Raw genomic sequence first — 12,695 nt, forward strand, 5'->3', positions numbered from 1 at the left:
AACAAGAATTAAATGTACGTAATTGACCTAAAAAATTGAAAACCAAATGGTAAAGTAAGAGAAACAACAGTATCAGTAAAAGCAAAACCCAATTATATAAATTCACACAAAGAGTACCTCTAGTGCTCAAATCTCTCCCTTAATTTCATATTAATAGAGAGAGGTTATGCATCAATCATTAAACGCCAAATGCTCGAGTGCAGCATCTTTGAACAGTTAGTACTACAAGAATTAACAATCAAACTGATTAGTTCATTGTAAGAAAAAAGAAAGTATGTAGTTGATCATCCAAGTCATAAGAGCATAAGGGTGTTGCAAAGGCCCGCTAAAAATAATGTTTGAATTGCCTATAGTAGAGCTGGCAGCCTTGTACTAAAGAATTCTAGCCCGTTCTGCACCCTTAATTGCCATGATTTCTCAACAAAGGAACACATCAGCTGCAGCCTTTTCAAACAACAAAGACTTGGGTGGGAATTTGGTATACGTTAAAAAGAAGAATATACATGATGATTGATAGCAGTCAAGATTTCAAAAAGATGGAACAGTTTTGGAATCTTGAGTTAGAGGGTTGGCAGTCTAATTCTAAGTTTGGCTGACATTGATGGTGCTTTGCTTTTAGATAGGGAAGCACAAAAAACTGCACAATAGAAATGATGGCGATCATAACACAAGGCAAAGGTTAAAGGATGAAAAGGAGCCTTTGAAATGACTTTTTTTTAAGTGATTAGAGCCAAGTTAAGGGCATAGTGTGACAAAAGCCATGTTATTAAGTCTGAAAACCTATTTTTGCTTGAAAAAATAACCCACTTTCTTTGGGAAGACAGGTAAACTTGTATTTATATTCGGTCTACGTCCTACTGATACATTTTTTTAAAATAGGGGCTAAGATAGGCTGGCTGAAAGGGGAGAGAGAGGGGTTTGAGATACTCATGCGCTTCCAAACTCACTTGCCCTAGCTTGCTTGCTTACTCTTAAAGATGTTTAAAAAGAAGACAGTCACCCTCTTTGTTATGTTTCTACATAGCGAAAATGTGATTATATTAATGTCGACAGGGAAGAGATTCAAGCCATCATAGAGTTTGATTCTGTGAATGAGAGAAAGCCTTAATAGAAGGAAGGTCCATCCGATTGGTTTGTTGAATGTGATGAGGGATGAGGTGATACATGGGATAAGAGAATTTTATTTGAATTCAAATTGGTTTTTATTTAAAATTTAAAATTTTTAGATAATTTAATAGTTTTTGAAATATATTTTTTAATAAATAATTTAAAATTAATAAATATCTTATGTATCATTAAAAAAATTTTTTAAGAGATTTTCTTATGTATTAAAAAAAGAGATATTCATGCAAGCGTTCACATAAGTAAATTTTATTTGATAACTATATATATTGTAATATAATATATGTGTATATATATATTATTATAACTGATAGTTTAACGTAATTTGCATATCATTGTTGCAAAAAAAAAAAAATAATATTTAATTTCTTAGAGGGAAAAATGCAAACCTCTTGCTTGGGTCAAATCTTAATGGGCCATGCTCTTTTCAGTGACTAATGGACCTAAGCAACATTTAGAGGTAGCAGGCCCAAAAATTTGGGCGGAAGAAATGGTTTGAAATTACAAGAAAAGTCACTTGTGTTAGGGCTTTGAAATCACAGAGAAAAAGGAAAAGGGAGCAACATTTCGCTCAAAATCTTCCACACTCATCTTCTCACTGCCTACTCTGAAACACTAAATAAGGAGAAGAAGAAGAGTATATCGGCGAGGAAACCGTAAAGCTTGGAGAAAATGGCGTTGGCGTTCGACGAGTACGGGAGGCCTTTCATTATAATAAAAGAGCAAGAGCAGAAAACGAGGCTGAGAGGGATCGAAGCCCAAAAGGCCAACATTTCCGCCGGCAAAGCGGTTGCTCGGATCCTCCGAACCTCTCTAGGACCCAAAGGCATGGATAAGATGCTCCAAAGCCCCGATGGCGATGTCACCATCAGTTAAGCCCTTTTCACCTTTGTTTTTTTTTTTTTTTTTTCAAAAACTTTTTCTTGATCTCCAAGTTTCTGTTTACTTGAATTTTGGAAATGAATTTCTGTTATGGATCTGTTTGACATGAACTTCGAAATGATAAGTTAGACTAAGCTATTTGTGAAGAGAATGCAGGTTTATTGGTAATTTTAGGATTTTGTAGTTACCTTACGAGCTTACTAGTTTTTGAACTGGAAACTAAGGTTTGGGTAAATTTACTGTAGATAAAATTAGCTGATTTAAGGTTATAATCTTAATGTTTCAGTACAGAGCATCGAACTTAACGAGTAAACGTTAAAATTAAGGGTTTTAGATTTGTTTGTGAAATTATACACTAGACCGTTTTCAAAGTTTCCTGATGTATTTGCTTTTTTTTTTTTTTTTTGGATGTTATCAGCAAATGATGGGGCGACAATATTGGAGCAGATGGATGTTGACAATCAAATTGCAAAGTTGATGGTTGAACTGTCTCGGAGTCAAGATTATGAAATTGGTGATGGAACAACTGGTGTTGTTGTCATGGCTGGAGCACTTCTAGAGCAGGCAGAGCGGCTATTAGAACGTGGGATTCATCCCATTCGGATTGCAGAGGGTTATGAAATGGCTTCTAGAATAGCTGTTGAGCATTTGGAGCGAATAGCTCAGAAGTTTGATTTTGGACCAACAAATATAGAGCCCTTGGTTCAAACTTGCATGACCACACTGTCCTCGAAAATGTAAGTTTCCTAGCTCTTTGTCCTGGTCTATTGCTGTACTTGACAATTTCTATTGCCTTTAGCAATGTTCACGTTGCCTAATGCATGACTAGTAACATTCATATTGTAACTATAACAGGCATTGTACTAGCTGATGTACTTGACAATTTCTATTGCCTTAAGCAATGTTCACATTGGCTAATGCATGACTAGAAACATTCATATTGTAACTATAACAGGCATTGTACAAGCTTCTGATGTTGCCGTTGGCTAAATTTTGCTCTGCTATAAGGAGAAAATTATGTCTAATTTGTTTCAAGATGGTGCTTTTTTGCTGAAAATGTCATCTATCCTACTTGTCTGCTAATTCTGATACCCTATCTCCACCAATAGATTACAGGATCATGGTTGCATTTTGTTGCTATCAGAATGATGTTAAATGAAATTAATTGTATTTATATATTTCTTGTATACTAGTCTGAAATTGAATAAAGATTTTCCTTTAGATGATGCTTTGATCATACTAGGTGCCATTAAGCTTCACTTTAGCACATTATGTTGTGGAAGCTGTTAAACAGATGGCTGGTGGTAGTATCATCTTGTTTGGTAAGAACACCACATCTAAATGTTAGTTCAATGCCTTAACTTGCAAGTATATTGGTTAATCTTGATCGATAGTTCTTTTGACTATATGTTCCCCTTATAATCAATTCTCAGTGTTGAATTGTTGTGATGTTTGCAAAACAGAAATAGCTAGGGCTGTTTTGGCTGTGACTAGGGTGTTTATGGTGGAGTGTTGAACCATCTGAATTAGGTGGCACTTAGCTTAGTTAAAATAGCTCTTGCCTTCATTTAGCAATTCTTAAACTTCTAGTATTGAGAAGTGAGTCTCCTAATATTGGGATTCAATGCAAAATGTCGAGAGTGATAAATTGTGAATGCAATGCTAGACAGATGTATGGTGTATATGTTGTGTGTTCTGAATTTGTAACCGTTTCTCATTGTTTTTCAGTGTGAACCGATGCAAGCGCCCTTTGGCTGAAATTTCTGTTAAAGCAGTTCTTTCTGTTGCTGATCTAGAGAGAAAAGATGTCAATTTAGATCTGATAAAGGTTGAGGGGAAAGTTGGGGGACAATTGGAAGATACTGAGCTTATATATGGAATCACTGTTGACAAAGACATGAGTCATCCACAGATGCCAAAGCAAATTGAAGATGCGAAAATTGCCATATTAACTTGCCCATTTGAGCCACCTAAGCCTAAGACTAAACATAAGGTAGAGATTGATACGGTGGAAAAGTTTCAGACTTTGCGTGAGCAAGAGCAAAAGTATTTTGATGACATGGTTCAGAAGTGCAAGGTATGGCTGCAGATTGGAGTTCTGAGAAATTTCTTTTTTAATTTTTGGTTGATATTTCACATTCTTTAATGCTTTAAACTATTCTTTATGGGAAGAGAGGGGGTGGATGTTGGTACGGTCACCTTTGCAATTTTGGGGTAGACAACTTGTTCTGATAGTAATGTTGTTGCAGGATGTTGGTGCTACCTTGGTTATCTGTCAATGGGGGTTTGATGATGAGGCAAATCATTTATTAATGCACCGTAACTTGCCTGCTGTCAGATGGGTTGGTGGTGTGGAGTTGGAGCTCATAGCAATAGCTACAGGTTTGTTTCTTTTTAGCTTATTGTCATTTTGAAGACATGCTAGCCAACTTCATGATAGATAGATAGATAGATATTTAGCTGCTAATATAGTGTGCAACCTTATCAGCAATCTAATTATACTTATTTTCATAGGTGGAAGGATTGTGCCAAGGTTCCAGGAGTTGACCCCTGAAAAGTTGGGAAGGGTATGTTTTGCTCCATTCCTTACTAGTCTATATTACATTGCTTAGAAATGTGTGCCAGATAGATTCATCTCCTGGAAAATTTTTCATACATTAGATAGAGGACAACTGGTGAAGCTCAAGTGAGATGATTCAACATTTAATGACTTTTAGTTAAAGCAATCCCTAGAGTGTTGCTCATTTGGACTAGCAATTTATGTTTGATGAAGTTTTTACATTTAAAAATCTCTGATTACTCGCCTGTCATTGCATCATCCTACAGGAAGCACTTATTTGCCATTTTATTCTATTTTTTAGGCTGGTTTGGTCAGAGAGAAGTCTTTTGGCACCACAAAAGATAAAATGTTGTACATTGAACACTGTGCAAATTCAAGGGCTGTAACCATATTTATTCGTGGAGGTAGATTCTTTCCCCTTGTTCTATTTGGTTGCAATTTAGTTGTGGCTTATTACATTATGTTCAATAGATAATGAGTTATCTTTATTTAGTGTTAAGAATGGGAGCTATTGAAAATTAGAGGGTTGACGACTTTATGATTTGATTTTGTATCTTGAATTGGCTTAAGTCCACACACTTGGTCTGCTAAGTTAATTACTTGTGTTTAATTCCCTGTTTCTAAATTGTTGGTTGTAAAATATGCTGCCTAGTCCAGTCTTATTAGTATCTTGTTGGAGAAGGTTTTGGAGCAAGGCTGTTTTTACCAGCTAACTTGTAAAGCCAAATAGACAAATAGGAAATTGATTTGGTTGAAGAGTAATGTTAGGATAAAGCTTACACAACACTTCAACACACACCAAGACATTTCTTGCTTTCATTTGCTTTTACACTGTATAATGTTTTGGAGAGCCAAAAGTAACAAAGGGTAGGATATTCCAAGGTGGAACTCACTAAGCTGAATTGAGATGGATTAGGCATATATGTCTATAGATGATGTCCTCTGTGTTTGATGATTCATTAGGAAACAAGATGATGATAGAGGAGACAAAGCGCAGTATCCATGATTCATTGTGTGTGGCCAGGAATCTCATTCGCAACAATTCTATTGTCTATGGTGGTGGCTCAGCTGAGATTTCTTGCTCAATTGCTGTAGAGGCAGCTGCAGATAAATATCCGGGCGTTGAGCAGGTAAGAAGAAGCACATTTAATTATCTAAATATCATAGTATTCCTTTTTTGTTGGAGTAATTATATTATATCAATTTTCTTTTATATGCAGTATGCAATCCGAGCATTTGCTGATGCTTTAGATTCTATCCCCATGGCCCTGGCTGAGAATAGCGGCCTCCAACCCATTGAGACACTATCTGCAGTGAAATCTCAGCAAATTAAGGTAAATTACTAGTAATTAGTATGATGACCGGTTTGATCTTGTGTAATCTCACCAGCATGGAGTATTATTGAAAATTTATCTTCACATCCAAATTGCAGGAGAATAACCCTCACTTTGGAATAGATTGCAATGATGTTGGGACTAATGATATGCGCGAGCAAAACGTGTTTGAGACCCTGATTGGGAAGCAGCAGCAGATGTTGCTGGCAACACAAGTTGTTAAGATGATTTTGAAAATTGATGATGTCATTTCCCCATCTGACTACTGAGATTTAAGGTAAAACTGGTTCAACCCGAGGTTACCCTATTTTGATGGTTTTGTATGGTTCAATCTGGAACCATGTGTTCATTTGAGAGAAACATGTTTTGCTTATAATTTTTCGACTGCCACTCCATTTGATTGGTACAATGATCACTCTTGTTTATGTGATTGCTTATTTTTTCTATGTTCAAATAAACAAACGCCTAAACTGAAAAAGGAAATAAAAAATAAAAAATAAAAACCAAATGCTTCATTTCAGAGCATTGATCAGCTTCTTTTATATATGGCAAGAATTCGAAAGTGTGAGGACTGGTCTGGAGAAGCGTCGGATCCAAAAAAAAAAGTGGTGCATATTTACGCTCAATTGTCTGGTCATCACTCAAGGATCTAAAGGTTTAGGTCACATCAATTTTAGGTTGTAGTGGCCTAATTATGGCCCACTCGTTTGGTTGGATTTTTAACGTTATTAAACGGTTGTCCAAATGTTTATAATGGAACCAATTTTGCATGATTAAATCGAATTAAATCAATATTTTATATTGTAGTCTGTCCGACTGTTACCAATGAAATATTGTCGAGGAAAGTAAAATCTTAAAACCTATAAATTTGATGTTCGAATTTAGCTATACTTAGGCTTAAGGTGACTTTAGTTTAACTTTATGATAATTTATTTTTTAATTGATTTGTTTATTTATTTTTTCATGAATTTATTATTTGATAAATATTCAAAGTTATTTGATTGGTTATCTTAACATTTAATTTAATAATTGATGCATGATATTTTGTTAAAAGAATAAAGTTCAATGTTCCATTCTAAAATTAAAAAAATGATTTTGATTGTAATTTATAATTTTTATTTATACTACGTAATTTCATTTAGAAAAAACATTTTAAGTTTGAGTTTAATTACTTACATCTATTAAATGAATGAAACACCTTCCCAAGGTCTACAGTTGCATAGTTTGGCCTTAAAACTGGAAAATTCGCGGTTTGAATTAAATATCATTATCTTGAAAGAGTACTATCAAATACTACCAAATACCAATGTCTCATTTGCTATTTATAGATGCTATGGTAGCGATTGGGGCATTTATTGCAACCGGAATTGTCGCAGACAGTAGCTTTAATAATAGCTAAGAAACCTTAATTACTTGCTCGTGAAATATTGGTGTCGGTCGAAATGGAAAATAGGATGAGGCATTCCTAATTTCCTACAAAAACTTTATATTTAAACGAAAAAAAAAAAATCAAGATCTAGGCCCCCAAGCTATCAACTTTGTCACGGGAACCAACAGGCAGTCGCAATCAACAAGCAAAAAGTGGTCTTGAGCCAAGTTCAGTTTACACCCCATCGCCTACTGTGCAACTGTATCACCCCATGTGAGAATAACTACATGAAAAAGGGAGAATATTGATCTATAATGATGACCCATTTCATTGATTGAATTGAACTTTCAATTTATCAACACTTTTTCTGCTCTTTTTTCTGTTAGCTGATGGGCCTTTACAGAAACAGGCTGATTAAAGCTTGTAGTATACATTATCCGAGCCAAAATTACTAAACTTGCCAATATACAGAAACATGAATCCTGATTATTGTAATTACAATTTGACCTTATTGTTATAATTCCATCTCTTTCATGTTTCAATTTTGATCTTCACTATCTTCAGTTATTGCGGACCATTAGTCTCCCAATGCTTAGCAATGCGACCCCTTCTTGCAAACGAGTGCACCCGCTCCTGCTGTGAGTGAGGTCACCAGTGAGGATGGTCTCGCACCCAAGCTCGACGCCTTGGCATAACTAGAAGAGGTTCCGGTGCCTGATGCGGTGAAGAATGCTCCATTCAACATCAAATCCCCATCTGACCTCCAATTCCAATGCTTCCATTTACTTTGCGGCGCATCTTCATGTTTAGTCACCTGATCATTAATTTGTAGCATATGACTTTAGCTTAAAGGTTAGTAATTAATTTCTAATTTCTAAGGGATGAGGATTTCTTCTGAGTTCTAACCTCTTTGTTGTTTACATTATCTGGTGCAAGAAATCTATTGCCCTGGCTGTTGATTGTAGGATCAGCACTGCCACCGATTGCATACATTTCCCAATGCGTGTAATCATTGTTCACCACGTGAAAATATCCATGCCTGCATCTGTATACAAGTTGAAAAGTGAAAACAATTAACCACCTAAAGGCAAAAATAATTACTATAATTATTATTATTTTTTACCTAGGCATTCTTTGCACAAGCCCTTCTCCGAAGTGGTTGAAGGCAATGGTTACTTGCATGTTCTTGTCCCGTTTGTAAGAGTCGCTGTGGCCCAAAAGCATGACCTTGTTATGATGGGTCATGTAATTGTTAGAAATGGTGATGGCCGTGGATCCATGAATGGCATCGATTAGCCCATCGTTGCAATTAGACAAAGAGCAATGGTCCACCCAAACATCGCTGCCTCCGAATATAGACACCCCATCGCCGTCCGATAGAGTCCTCCAACCAAAATGGCTAGGAGAGTCCCTCACATAAGCATTCCCTCCTCTCTTGCAATCATGTAGGTTAATCCCATGAATTATAACGTTGGTCACGTACTCTATAGTAATGCATGGACCGCCGGCAATGTGAACGTTAGTGCCTCGGCCGTCGATGGTCTTGAAGGAGTTCATAAGCAATTCTTCCTTCAATTTGATCATCATGTCACGAGCAAAAATGATCCATAAAGGTTCATCTTGGATAACAGCGTGCCTAAGAGTGCCGGGTTTGGGGTTGACAGGGTCACCATCACTGGGGTCCGTCACAACGTATATTTTCCCATCCCTCCCACCAATGGCATGCTTACCAAACCCAATGGCACAATTGGCTAGCCTCTGACGGTTCTTTTCCCAGTGAGGATCACACCGCCAGCAGTCATCAATGGGGTTGCCGGTTCCACATGAGAGATATCCCAGGTTCCTCCTAGCTATACTAGCATTCCTGATGCTCCTGTATAAATTAAACATATTTACAAGTTAAAGGAAAAATATTGTAATTGCTATTCATGAAATGAAACAAAACAAACGTACTCATTGACTTGTTGGACTACTTGCTCGGGGTCTTCAACTGGAGAGGAGAAAATGAAGGTGGAAGTGAGGAGAGGCAACATCAGTAGAAAGAGGGGCAATGGAATTGCCATTTTGGCCTTCTTTTTTTTTTCCCTTTCTTAAGAGAGAATTAATACATACAAGGAGAGGAAAATTCTGAGGAACCTGAGAGAAAGGGAGGGGTTTATATAAAGGGGAGAGACTAGGTTTGGTTGAATAAATAAATAATTAAATGGGTGCCTCAGGCCTCCCAAAAGTCATTTAGTTCGAGTCTTTAGCCGCTTCTTCTCCCAATTTTGGTTTGTATGTTCCTATTCCACGTCTCTCAATGTTTTATACAAAAATATATGTAAGTGTGAGGAGATTATCTCATTATAGGATTAGAATTTATCATAACTTTCAATGATAATTTATATTAGATTCACAGATTATTCAATTGATTCTATACCTTAAAAGTGAAATATTAAAAATCTTATACACATTATCCAAACCTTAAATCTTTAATTTTTTTTATTTTATTCTTTGGTACTTAAACAAATGAAGGATGAATCTTAATGGGAGAATTTTAATTGTGGAGTCAAATATATTCTAGAGCTTCTTTTAAGCCACTCATATAAACTACTTTTTTTTTTAATAGAGAAATGAGATCTTATCTAATTGTTGAATTAACTATTTTTTATGACTCAATAGTCAATACTCAATATTTAAGTAAAAATTTGTAATAATTGAACTAAATTAATAAACAAAGCATTCCATAAACTTATATCAAAATAACATTATTGGAGTAAAAAATTCAGTAATTAATTTGGATTTGGAGTTGTTGTTTCATAGATCCAATTGCAAAATTTTAACTCATAATAATAAACAAATAGATTTTGTTTTAAATATTTCAACTGAATGATTTTAAATTATTATTAATAAATCTAATTTTAATGGTTGTAATTAAATGACATCGAGATTTCATAATAATTCTCATAAAGCCAAATTCATGGGACCGGATCAAGGCCTGTTGTCGGGATTGTCTTCTTCCAAGAATGAAATTAAAGCATTAGTGGGCGCCGTTAGCGGGCAATCACTAACAAACTAATAGCCTGAAATACCGTTAAGTATGTTTTGTAATAAATTGACAGATAATTTTGTTATAAGCATTCTTGGTCGAATAATAATAATATTTTATTATCTATTATCTTTTGGATCAATTGATATATTATTAAAAATGATTTTTAAATGTTAAGGATTCCAGTGAATTTATATACGTAATATTTTTTTAAATAAGATAAATAATAAAACAGAAGATTTAAACATAAATTAAAAATTAAAAAATTACTAGTAATCGTATTTTACTGTACACCGACACTCCCTCAATTAGCATTTTTGTCTTTCATGTTTTCTAGCTTAAAAGGTGAAGACAAATTCCCCCTCTTTATTTCACCATCACACGTAACTTATGTCGCAATTTTTCATCATAGATCTATTTCTTTTTGTCATTTTTTTTTTCTTACATCCATTTAAGGGCCATCGAGTCAGGTATAATCTTGATAATTTTCACTACGTTAATTAATCTGCTTTTGAATCATGTGAAATATTTTCTATTATTGCAATCATTGTTGATAAAGTATTATATTTTTAAATATTCATTTCAATGAACAAAATTAAAATTTTAATAACTTTGAATATAATAAAAACATATTGATGTTTATGTCGGTAGTGAATTTACTAAAGATTAAATTAACCTAAATCTTGTTTAAATTTCAACCATCTTCGAACTCTAGCTTATACCCAATAAACCAGAGCCATGGCTGATAACTTGTACTATTGTACTTTGAAAAGCTTTTAATTATATAGTTAGACAACTCAAAGTCCTCTCCTTAAATTTTAGTACCTAGAAGGGCAGACATGCATAAATTCCTATATATATGGTGTACGTTTAGAAATGATGGGTTTGATGATATATAGCTGCTCAACCACATGCTATACCATGTGCTTTCTCGGAATAAAATTCAGCATTCCAATGTCGGCGCTTTCCGTTTCTTAACCCTTTGCAATTGGTTTAAAGATAACTGTGATCAGGACAATATATATGTATGTAAGTATGTATAATTAGAACAACGACGTGGTTATATAGTATATATATTTGATAGTTCCAAAACATAATGTATTGTAATTTAAAGCAAGTTTTTAAGTTGTTATATTAAAATTAAACGGACAGTGCATGAAAAACGAACTCAATCTAAAATTTTATTTTTTTCACCGACAATGGAGTTTTTTATACAAATATATTCATGTATGTAAGAGACCACAAAATAAGTGACTTCCAACTTTTATATACTAGAATTAGCTAATTTTAGGTTTGACACTTCAATGGAAATTCATTTCTTTTTTGAAAATGAAAAAAGAACAAAAGAAACCGTACGTGAATATTCATTCTGAAGCAAAACACGTTAAATATGGCGAGGGAACTTGCAAACTTTGAAATGGATTGAAGTTATATGCTCTATTGAATTGTATTTCAGTCTTGTTATTATCAAACAAATTCTTTACCTTATTGTTTCGGGGTGTTGTTTGTTTTGGACCTTTGAATGGGCACATAGAGAAGTCCGTACCGTCCCTGAAATTGGTAAGATGGTCGCATTTTTCTTGGGAAAAGCACGTTCTCCCATGTGAGCTTTGTTCCCTTGAATTTCCTTCCTAACTTCCCCAAGTGGACCCTTCATTTTCGACCTCAAAATCTAAGCCTTTCATTCCTACATTCTCAGGGTATCTAAACGGGCCATTGATGATGGATGGGAGCTGATCCAACTTTCTCCAAGTTTCCGCTACAAAATGTGTATAGGGGTCACCAATTAACAGTTACTACAAAAGGCAAAGTCCTATCTTTTCTATCACCAATATTCTAATCCACTTAATAGGTCTGTCGATAGTGCTAAAGCCAAATGGCAAGTCATTCTCATCAGCCATTAATTTTCCTTCTTTTTGTTAGACACAGCCAGCCTTTAGGTTTCTTTCCTCATAAGCTATAAGTAGTTTTTCCAACTTCGTTCGCTAGAGTATATAATAATAATAGTCATGAAAACAAATGATAGCCAGCACAATGCATGACCCACCCTTGTGCCATATTGTCATATGAAAATATATATAATTTTCACTTTGAATTTTTTTCATTAATAAATTTTACATTATTCATCCATCATATTTAAATTTGTAACTTCCAAAATAACATTTTAAATTCTAACAGTTGAGAATATACATTTGAAAACAAAATGAATGTACCATGATAATCTAAGGTTATATTAGGAATTAATAGGTTACCATTTGAAATTATTGTAACACTGATTGCAAATAATAGTTCTTAAGATTATCAAGAGCATATATGTGTATGCAAAACCGACAAAAATAAAACATAACTAGTGGAATCAATTACTTGGGATTACAAGAAAGACGAAAACCAGGCTCTAAT

At 34.6% G+C, this 12,695-nt stretch overlaps 2 protein-coding genes across 2 annotated transcripts; one reads left to right on the forward strand and one right to left on the reverse strand.

Moving 5' to 3' along the window:
• The first annotated feature begins 1,647 nt into the window (after positions 1–1,647).
• LOC111317942 (T-complex protein 1 subunit epsilon) lies at positions 1,648–6,323 on the forward strand. Its single transcript, XM_022920477.2, has 9 exons — positions 1,648–1,993; positions 2,423–2,741; positions 3,733–4,081; positions 4,254–4,386; positions 4,519–4,571; positions 4,866–4,968; positions 5,528–5,694; positions 5,785–5,898; positions 5,997–6,323. Exons 1-9 carry the CDS (start codon positions 1,795–1,797, stop codon positions 6,165–6,167), a joined length of 1,608 nt encoding a protein of 535 aa, XP_022776212.2. The 5' UTR covers positions 1,648–1,794; the 3' UTR covers positions 6,168–6,323.
• Positions 6,324–7,571: 1,248 nt separating this feature from the next.
• LOC111317945 (putative pectate lyase 5) lies at positions 7,572–9,391 on the reverse strand. Its single transcript, XM_022920486.2, has 4 exons — positions 9,221–9,391; positions 8,391–9,140; positions 8,174–8,312; positions 7,572–8,081 (listed from the first exon to the last, which is right to left on the reverse strand). The coding sequence occupies exons 1-4, from the start codon at positions 9,328–9,330 to the stop codon at positions 7,860–7,862; spliced, it is 1,221 nt and encodes a 406-aa protein (XP_022776221.1). The 5' UTR covers positions 9,331–9,391; the 3' UTR covers positions 7,572–7,859.
• Positions 9,392–12,695: the final 3,304 nt, after the last annotated feature.

The sequence above is a fragment of the Durio zibethinus genome, chromosome 2 (genome assembly GCF_047325235.1).
Source record: "Durio zibethinus cultivar Kanyao isolate XHJ-2024 chromosome 2, ASM4732523v1, whole genome shotgun sequence".
NCBI classification, from domain to species: Eukaryota; Viridiplantae; Streptophyta; class Magnoliopsida; order Malvales; family Malvaceae; genus Durio; species Durio zibethinus.

Bases quoted from the DNA above. Each gene is read 5' to 3' on its own strand.
- LOC111317942 (XM_022920477.2), top strand. From the start codon at position 1,795: ATGGCGTTGGCGTTCGACGAGTACGGGAGGCCTTTCATTATAATAAAA. The intron at 1,994-2,422 runs GTTAAGCCCTTT...GGATGTTATCAG, and splicing joins CGATGGCGATGTCACCATCA to CAAATGATGGGGCGACAATA. The intron at 4,969-5,527 runs GTAGATTCTTTC...ATGATTCATTAG, and splicing joins AACCATATTTATTCGTGGAG to GAAACAAGATGATGATAGAG.
- LOC111317945 (XM_022920486.2), bottom strand. From the start codon at position 9,330: ATGGCAATTCCATTGCCCCTCTTTCTACTGATGTTGCCTCTCCTCACT. The intron at 8,313-8,390 runs GTAAAAAATAAT...ACTTGTATACAG, and splicing joins CTTGTGCAAAGAATGCCTAG to ATGCAGGCATGGATATTTTC. The intron at 8,082-8,173 runs GTTAGAACTCAG...ATTAATGATCAG, and splicing joins ATAATGTAAACAACAAAGAG to GTGACTAAACATGAAGATGC.